The following is a 10016-nucleotide window of genomic DNA, read 5'->3' on the forward strand; positions in this document are numbered from 1 at the left end:
TTCCCAACATGTTTATATTTTATCATTGTTTGTCATGATTGCTGTTGCCCACCAAACTAAAATTAGTCACCAAAATTTTAGTTGGGCGAATAAATAATGATAGTACAATTGTTCACCTAGTCATTCACCTTTATCAAGTGTGCGTTGTTCGTCTGTATCAAACATGTATTACAGTAAGAAGCGCGAAGGAAGGGAGCCACGACTGATGAAAAAAGCGACATTGGAAATACAATTAATTAAATAAAGAAGAAAAAACAAATGAAAATAAATTTAAAGTCAGTCTGTTGAAAATTAAACAGCAGGTCTCAAATACATATTACATTTCATTAAAGTCACATTAACGTTCTTTGTACAAAGAGCGGGTAAATGACGTATATAAGTACATATACATAATGGGGGTGCGGTGGCGCAGTGGGTTGGACCACGGTCCTGCTCTCCAGTGGGTCTGGGGTTTGAGTCCCGCTTGGGGTGCCTTGCAACGGACTGGCGTCCCGTCCTGGGTGTGTCTCCTCCCCCTCCGGCCTTACGCCCTGTGTTACCGGGTAGGCTCCGGTTCCCCGCAACCCCGTATGGGACAAGCGGTTCTGAAAATGTGTGTGTGTTTCCATGTATTATTTTCAATGGTTCATAAACCATTAAGATGATGCGTTGTTGTCAGTGAGTATGTCGCGGCGAGCTGCGGTCCTGCAGTTACACACTATTTCTCTCACGCCATTGGTCAGGAAAATGTTCCGTTCCTCATTCTAAGGCGGTGATTTGCTCAGAGATCCGTCAATAAAAATACATTGCTCAAGCAAGCTCGAATCATCATTCAGTATTAATAGCGTCACGGGAGAATGTAAACACACCCGCTATGTAATGACACCCGAGTTTGGGTGAAAACTGGTTCGTTTTTAAGTGAGGTTAAATGTATCCAGGGCGATTTCGATGAAGCAGAAAGATTACCACTGTGAGAATGGCGGAGCGACAAAGACGGAGCTGGAGGAAGCGCGGGAGAGGGAGGCCACGGCCAGTCCCGCGTCAGGCTCGAGCATGATGACCAGCGCCGGTCGAGCGTCCAGCTCCAACGCCAGGCGAACGGCCGAGCCCCCCGTAAAGAGCAGGCCGCGTAGGTCTCCGCACTTTCCGCGTTTGGCGAATAGAGTACGACGGAATTACCCTGGCTCACATATATGCATTCGATAGATATATAAAATATATATTAGTGTGGTTATGTTATCACAATATGGCTGATTGACAACTGGGAATGATCGGCGTTCGGTGAACGGGGTCAACTCTCTGGAAGAATAGTGGCGGGAACAGCGGACGCTCGCGCGACGCATTTGCAGTGTGGCCACGAGCGCAGCCCGTCCGTTAGATTGTCACCGTCCGGACGGAGCGCTTTGGCACGAGTCCGTCACCCCTCTGCTGCGTTCGACAGGCGTATCACAGCCATGACATGTCAACACAAAAGATGTCTAAATAAATATGAGAAATACCTTCCGGATCGGAAATCGCATCTTAGTTAATCGCTCCAGCAGGCAAACAGCACATTGATTGTATGTCCTTAATTGAAGAATTGATCATGTGTGGGACGAAATCATCATGAATCATGAATTGTCTCACGCAGGAACTTGTCTGTGTGACCAAAAAATATTGATGAAAGCCTTCAAATGTGTTGTACACAAGTACCGGGCAGGAGGGCAATAGGCTTTCTGCTACCTCCGCCTGGGTAAGGCTGTGGTTTTATTCATTGTTCATAATTCCTATGGAAGCGTACAATATATTTACCGTAATTCCACGATTACGCGGCGATAGAAATTTCGTCACCATGGCAACGCAAAATTACTTTTTAAAAAAAAAAATTGCGTCACAGCATAAATGTAAATACACCCGCTGTGAAATAATACCGAGTTTGGGTGAAAACAAAATGGATCCAGGGCGACTCCGGTGAAGCAGTAATTTAGATTATCGCTCTGAGAATGGCGGTGCGACGGAGACGGGGCTGGAGGAAGCGCGGGGGAGGAAGCCCGTGGCCAATCTCGCGACAGGCTCGAGCGCGTCCGGCGCCGGCCGACCGACCGACCGACAGACAGACCGTCCAGCTGCAGCGCCAGGCGAACGGCCGAGCAGTAACGAATAGACGTCGTAGATTTCCGTTCCTCCGCGTTCGTCGAATGGAGGCCGGTGGAATTTAGCAGAGTAAATTTCATCTGGTTCATCAGCATTCGATACAAAGATGAAATGGTCATCAATGCAATGGCTTGCTTAGCGAGGGAGAACACTCAGCGATGATGATGATCATCATCATCATGTTACCTCAGGGTTGGGATTAGAAACCGTTAATGCTGCAGTAGAAGATGGGGAAAATCTGTACTGACCAGTGACATCGGGAGGAAAATCAATGTTCATTTCAATATGGTATAGTTCCAGTTTATTTCCATAGCACTGTATCGGGGAGGCACCGCGTGGTTCAAAGTAATTTCACGTTACACGGCAGTATTCGACATGGTCACCATGGCAACTGGATCTCTTATGTTATGCGTCCAACCTTGATATGTCAGTGTTCGACGCATCGCATGAATCCATGATTATATAGAATAGTTGTGCGTATATAATACACAATTCAGACAATTATTCAAATATCCATTATACAGTGTTACTTTCTGCTTTCCTTAATTTCAATTTTTGCATATAAAAAAGCAACATTACATGAAATAGAGAAATTAACACCTTGATAATGTGGTGCACACACGAACACTTGTGGGGATTGGCAATATAGGCATATATCATACCGCGTAAAAGGAGCAATGAGAATTTAAATATATTTCAGTGTTTGAAAAACTGCAAACTTGAGTCCATCTGTGATTTTGTTAATCCTAGGGATGATGTGTGATGCCGCTTTTTAACTGGTGACACTTTGATAAATAGACTATACTTGACTGTAGCTGCTGTTGTGCACAAGCACAACTGAGTTCTTTCCATCCTTGCCGTTGAAGCCTTTCCCTGGTTCGGATTGGACATTGGGGGCACCCTGGTGAAACTGGTCTACTTTGAGCCAAAAGACATCACAGCAGAGGAGGAGCAGGAAGAGGTTGAGAACCTTAAGAGCATCCGCAAGTACTTGACATCTAACGTGGCCTACGGCTCGACAGGAATTCGCGATGTTCATCTGGAGCTGAAGGAGCTCACACTGTGTGGCCGCACTGGCAACCTACACTTCATCCGCTTCCCTACACAGGACATGCATGCCTTTCTGCAGATGGTGCGCCAGAAGCACTTCTCCAGCTTGCACACCACGTTGTGTGCCACTGGTGGTGGAGCCTACAAGTTTGAGCCTGACTTCCGCATGGTGGGTAGCATGCCGTAGCTGGCTGTAGGGATACTCCTTCTCTGCAAGCTTGCCACATGAGGGGCTTATTTTTATTTATTTAGCTTAGAGTTTTCTCCAAAGTGACTTACAGTGTTAAGCTACTTACAATTATTTACCCGTTCTTACAGCAGAGTAATTTTACCGAGGCAATTCAGGGTAAGTTCCTTGCTAAAGGGTGCTACGGCAGTAGGTGGACTTTCAACTTCAACCCTTCAGATATGAAGCCAACAGCTCTATCCCCTGCATTATCATCTGCCCCTCCTTCAGCCTGAGGTGTCCTGTTACAGAGAACTGTATTTTCTTATTGTGGTTTTTGCTGTATAAATGTAAATTATGATTTTAATATGTACTTTGGAGTGGGTTTACATGTGAACAGCTCTGAGAAGTGCACAGGTGTACAACGGAAAAAGGAAGAAAATATTTGTCCCTCCGCATCACAGGAAGTGAAGCCAACACTAACAACAAATGCCTGTGTCTTCACAGGTCACCTTTTGCCTGTTGTTAATATTTAAATTAGACAAAATGTACTGTTGCTTCATTGCACAGTATATAAAAGACTCTTGAGAATGAAACATGTCATGTGACCTAATGTCTAATGCATTGCATCATCATTTGCATCATTGCCTCACTCTTCCCAGATGGCCAACCTGCAACTACTGAAGCTGGATGAGTTGGACTGCCTTGTTCGGGGCATCCTATATATCGACTCGGTGAAGTCCAATGGGCCCTCAGAGTGCTACTACTTTGAGAACCCATCAGATCCCGAGCATTGTATCCAGAAGCCGTACAGACTCGAGAACCCATACCCACTTCTCTTGGTCAACATTGGTTCTGGGGTCAGCATTCTTGCTGTTTATTCTGAAGACAACTACAGACGAGTCACAGGGACAAGGTAAGTTGGACTTCTTATTTGCTCATTATTTTCCATCTTGTTGCCCAAAAACACAGCATTTAATAGTACCTTTTTATTTAACTGACACATTTCTCCAAAGTGACTTACATTGTTAAACTACTTGCAATGGTTTCACCCATTTATACAGATGGGTGTTTTTTTTAACTGAAGCGCCTCTGAATAAGTACCTTGGTCAAGGGCACTGTACCAGGAGGTGGGATTCAAATCTGAGTCTCTTATTTGCAAAGCAGTAGGTATAACCTCTATGCTGCCTGGTATTACCCAGTTGTGCTGGGATTTTTTGAAGAAAACTTCTGAAGAAAACTAGGCCCTGCAACATCCTTGGACTTTCTTGTCAACCCATCAAAATGTTTGCAATGTCATTTCTGAAAAAGTTGGGACAGCGAATAAAATGCAGATAAAAACAGAAAGCAGTGATTTCTAAATGCTCCCGTACCCATATTTAATTAACAAGATATTTAATGTTGTATCCCATAAAGTTAAAAGAAATTTGTAAATATAAGCTAATTCCAATTGTGATGCCTGCAACACATTCCACAAAAGTTGGGACAAACGCCTGTTTATCTGGGGAATGTTTAAAAAAAAAAAACCTGTTTGGACAGTTGCACAGGTGAATAGGTAACAGGTGACACTGTCATGATTGGATATAAAAGGAGCATCCCCGAAAGGCTCAGTCATTTAGTAGCAAGGATGGGTCGAGGTTCATCACTTTGTGCTGAATTGTGTGAGTGAGTCGGTTAGAAGCAACATTGATTAATGTGCAGTTGCAAAAAATTAAGGGTTTTCACCATCTATGGTCCATAACATCATTAAAAGATGCAGAGAATCCAGCGAAATCGGTGTGTGTAAAGGGAAAGGCTACAACCAATATTAAATGGCTGTGTTTTTCGAGTCCTCAGACGGCACTGCATAAAAAAACCAACATTCTTCTGTAATGAATGTAACCACGTGGGGTCGGGAGTACTTTGGAAACAATCTCCCTGCTAATGTTATGTACACATTCTATTTTTTATGAGCTGCATGTTGCTTTGGAGAAAAGCATCTGCTAAATGAATAAATGTAAATTAAATATGGGTAAAAGAGCATTTACAAATCCCTGCTTACTTTTTTTTTTTTTTTTTTTGCATTTTACATACTTTCCCAACTTTTTTAGCAAACTGGGTTATTTTTAACAAGGTAATGTAGCCCAGTTTTCTAAAATTTTCTTGCTTTGCTTCATTAATGGTAAACTGACTGATGCTGGCTAAATTTGTGTGCAAATTCTTTTGTGGGACCCTGATAACTGTCCCTCTTAACCACCCTATAATCACTGGGTCTCGTAGCTTAGGTGGCGGGACCTTCCTGGGCCTCTGTTGCTTGTTGACGGGCTGCTCTACCTTCGAGGAAGCGTTGGACATGGCCTCAAGAGGCGAGAGCACGCGAGTGGACAAGCTGGTGAGGGACATCTACGGTGGAGACTATGAAAGATTTGGCCTCCCAGGCTGGGCTGTGGCCTCCAGGTAAGAAAGAAGAGGTTACAGTGTGACCAGAGTAACAGTATTCCTTGAAGCAAACTTCAAGTATTTATTGGTCATAATGTTCTGTATCAGTTGGCATCAATTACCTGGGGATGTGTGTCATTAGCCAAGTTCCAAGGAATTCACACATGTAGGATCTGAACAAAATAATGGAAAGCACTCAGACTTTGAAGTAACGATCATACTTACAAGGGCTACCGAGCAGGAATCTTGTTAAGTTCAGTACCAGTTGATGAGTTTTAAGGTCAATGGCCACATAAAGGAGAAGAAAAAGTAATATGATCTTATGAGTTGTCTTTTATTCTTTCCCTACGGCCAGGTAAATTTGTGTGAAGAAAGCCAGATCATACCTAAAACTAAAATTCTCTGTTTCTAGCTGCTAATCATGGTGATGGATCTGGAGTGATGTTGGCTGTCATCACCTAGACATCATTAGGCCCGTTGATTGTTCTTCATGGTGATAAAGGTTGAAATATGATGACATTTTATGTGACCAGGTGCACCCCATGTTTTCATAATCAAAGCTAATCGTGCCCCATGCACACTACTACATGGACTCAGTAATGGTTTCCTGAACATTGGGATGGCATGAAATGCATTCCATGACCTCTTACCACATGTAAACATCACTCAGCATTTCTGGGAAGTTCCAGAGCACATAATGTAGAGCTGATTTCCCCTTGTATTATCCGTTTCACAATGTATAATTGTATAATCCAGTATTCCAGTGCAGTTTATCACAAGTCCACTTCATGGACTTTTGCATAAGATTAGGGTGCAGGACTTGAGATTTTAACTGGAGCAGAGTGGAACCTAATATGTGACTGTGGGTGGCTAGACCGCTGTTTTCATGGGGGAAGCTCTGCCTCCTAGTAGGCTTTAATTTTAGCTTATGGTACACTACAGAGTTTCAGGAAGATTTACCACCATCCCTGCAGGGTGAAATGTTGATTTTTATTTCTAATGGTTTTTTTTTCTACACCAATACAGCTTAACAGAATTCTGAGAAGAACTGAACGTGTTTTGAAATCAAAGGGTGGCCCTGGTTCTTATAACTCTCTTGATCTTCATATATTGTTTACTCTTTCCATTATTTTTTCCGCCATGGTACTTATCAAGGTATGAATTTGATAAGAGAAACAGTCTCATTGATAATACCATAGTTGATAGAATTGCATGCTATTTTTCATGTCATAGCTTTGGTAACATGATGTGCAAAGCGAAGCAGGAGTCTGTCTCCAAGGAGGACCTAGCGAGGGCCACACTGGTCACCATCACCAATAACATTGGGTCCATTACAAGGATGTGTGCACTGAATGAGGTACTGTATGCTTCTGCCTTTGGTTTAGTACTGTAGATGGAGAGATTGAGGATTTGCTGGCACACCTTCCTCCTCTTTGCTTTCAGCCTCTTTACAGTGCTGCCTTGTGTACTTGTTGTCAAGCAGCATTGTACAGGGCTATGAGAGCCTAGAGAGCTTTCCTCACTCTAGCACTCATTGTTCAGTTATCACTTTGTGCCAGTTAGCTGTATTGTTGGGGCCTGGTAGACTGAGATGACATTTGAAAACAAAAAAAGCAGATGTGTAGCTGTCATTCGGATACCCAACAACCATCTGAGGTTTGTTTTCTAAAGCTGTTGTTAACCTGTCACCTGTAACTGATGATGGTGATGAGTTTAGCACATCCACAAAATTCAAAATTTACAAGCTTATTACCTTACCTAACCAATGCGTGCCCTTAAGATCTGATCCAAAACTGGAAAAAAAAGACAAAAATTGGTGTGTTGTTGAATCTTCTTGTCCTAGAATGTTGTTTGAATTTGACCTTTCACTCCTGGGGCACCCTTGAGCCAGGTGCACATTTCATTGTGAAAGAGAAAAACTTACAAGCACTGCAGAACACAATTAAACGTGACATTTTTAGCATGTTTTAATGCACAGTTGCTCTCTTTTTTTCTGAGTGATTGATTAATACATATCATGCTTGCACAGCTGAGTCTTTTCCCTTTCTCAGCCAGCTAGCTTGAGACTAAGAGGAAATATATATATTTTCTGATGATAAATAACTAAGTGGCAGCGTGATTAATTGAAGTTTTGAGTTGTTTTTGACTTTTTCATTTCTTTTGCGAAGAATATTGAGAGGGTGGTGTTCGTGGGGAACTTCCTGCGAGTTAATACCCTCTCTATGAAACTCCTTGCCTATGCCATGGAATACTGGTCCAAAGGTCAACTGAAAGCACTTTTCCTTCAGCACGAGGTACACGGGTAAAATATAGTGAAGCTTTTACTAGTGTAGGTAGTTAAAGCTATTATTTCTAATGTATAATTTAATCTTTCCTTCTTTGTAGCTGTGTTTCTGGGATGTTTATATAGTTCTTGGCGAGGACTGTCCAGAATTAGACTCTAGAACATTTCTGCTAAAAGAACATATTGACTGAAGTTTGGTTTGTGTTTTATAGGGCTATTTTGGAGCAGTTGGGGCACTGCTGGAGCTGTTGAATCCTTCCACATAACTTGCCATCGCAGTCAAGACTCACAGACCCAAGCAAGAGTTCAGACTGTTCTTTTCTTGTATCGCCTTTTTTTAGAATTTGTCAGTGCTTAAAGACACAAAAATGTTGAAGAGGTGAAGCAGAGGGAAACAGGAACGGAAGTTTTTTTTGTGCACGAATACTGCCTCGTCTTCTGTCATTTGGGTTCCACCATCTTTCAGTGGTCTGCTGTGAGTTTTTTTTTCTCTAAGTTCTTGCACATGTGGAGCACGTCTTCCTCTCAGCGGCCAGTGTCATTGCAGTAATGCACTAGCTCTTCTGGACACCAACACAGCCAGGTTACGGATTTTGAAAATAAAAATGTTTTCTAGCGTATTTTTCGTAAAACTTTCTTCACTTATATATTTTCTAAGGTTTCTGTTGGTAGTGGAGCAAATGTGACTTGTTTACCGAGCGTTATCAGTAAGATGCACCTAAAGTGAATAGGAGTGTGCGACAGCCTTAATTTAACTCCCTTCCACAGTGTTTACAGCCACTGTCTGGTGCTGATGATCATTAATAATGGGCATTCAGTGAGAGTTTGTGGAGACTAAATTTTTATTTTTCATTCATTTTAAATGATAATTTTAATGTAGCTCAAAATTAATAAACCGTGAAAAGTCATACTAGATGTTTATTATACAGATATCTAAGGTTTGTAATGGAACCTTTTCTGTAAATAAAATCAGAGACTCTACTAAACTGTTTTGATTCTGATTTAAGAGTGGCTTTGGCATTATGAACAAAAGAAATTACGAACACATTTCTGACCCCAATTCTGTCGATCAGTTGAGCGTGTAGCCAATGTGTTCTTGCTTTGGTATTGTTTGCACCTGCCACATGGACTCATTGATGATCCTTCATCTGTCCCATAGCATGATGAATGTAAGCGCAATATTAATGGTTAATTGTGGTTCTCATCATCCTAGGAAGAATTCACACATTCACCGTGCAACATACACCAAACAATGATAATGAAACAAGTCCTCCATTTGACTGAACACTCAACTATTGTAAATGACCTTTTTAGGGAAAATAAAACCTCTGTTCTTCCGGTGCTGCTCGATCTGTTCAGTTTTCCTTTTCATTACTCCCAAGCTATTTGGAATGTTCTTGACTAGTTTGAACTACAATTTTAAGTGAAAGGCAGTGTGCGGGGGCCCACTGTAATCTGGAACCCCCACACATCCGTTTTTATCCAGATTCCTTGGCCAAGATTTTTTCCTTTAGTTGCTAGTAGTATTATTTCATAAAATGAGATCAGCACACAACATACTATGTCTTTTCTTGCTTCTCATGGTCTTTTCTGGTTTAAGAAGTTCTGTGTCTCTGATGCTGTGGATGTTGCCACTAGTACTTCGAAGTCCACTGTTTCCTCCTCTATTATGTGACCTATTATTATGGGACAAGTGCTAGTGTAGTGGTTACAGTTACTGTCTTCAGACCCAAAGGGCACAGGTTTGATTCCCCCTTCTGGCTGTAGTACCCTTGAGTATGCTACATAAGTGGGTAAATGTAAATAGCTTAACATTCAGATATTTAATTTACATTTATTCATTTAACAGACAAGTTTTCTTCAAAGCAACTTCAACAAACTAGTGTTATCAGCCCACACACCTTATTCACCAAGGTGATGTACACTGCTAGATTTTTTTTTTTTTTCTTTTTACGGATCGGAATGGATCACCAACCCACCCAAGGA

General features: G+C 41.9%; 1 protein-coding gene across 1 annotated transcript; it reads left to right on the forward strand.

The window, feature by feature from the left end:
* Nucleotides 1-831: 831 nt before the first annotated feature.
* pank2 (pantothenate kinase 2) lies at nucleotides 832-9430 on the forward strand. Its single transcript, XM_018726512.2, has 7 exons — nucleotides 832-1108; nucleotides 2979-3331; nucleotides 3991-4244; nucleotides 5588-5764; nucleotides 6980-7103; nucleotides 7915-8040; nucleotides 8243-9430. The coding sequence occupies exons 1-7, from the start codon at nucleotides 928-930 to the stop codon at nucleotides 8294-8296; spliced, it is 1269 nt and encodes a 422-aa protein (XP_018582028.1). The 5' UTR covers nucleotides 832-927; the 3' UTR covers nucleotides 8297-9430.
* Nucleotides 9431-10016: the final 586 nt, after the last annotated feature.

This window comes from Scleropages formosus, chromosome 24, assembly GCF_900964775.1.
Source record: "Scleropages formosus chromosome 24, fSclFor1.1, whole genome shotgun sequence".
Lineage (NCBI taxonomy): Eukaryota > Metazoa > Chordata > Actinopteri > Osteoglossiformes > Osteoglossidae > Scleropages > Scleropages formosus.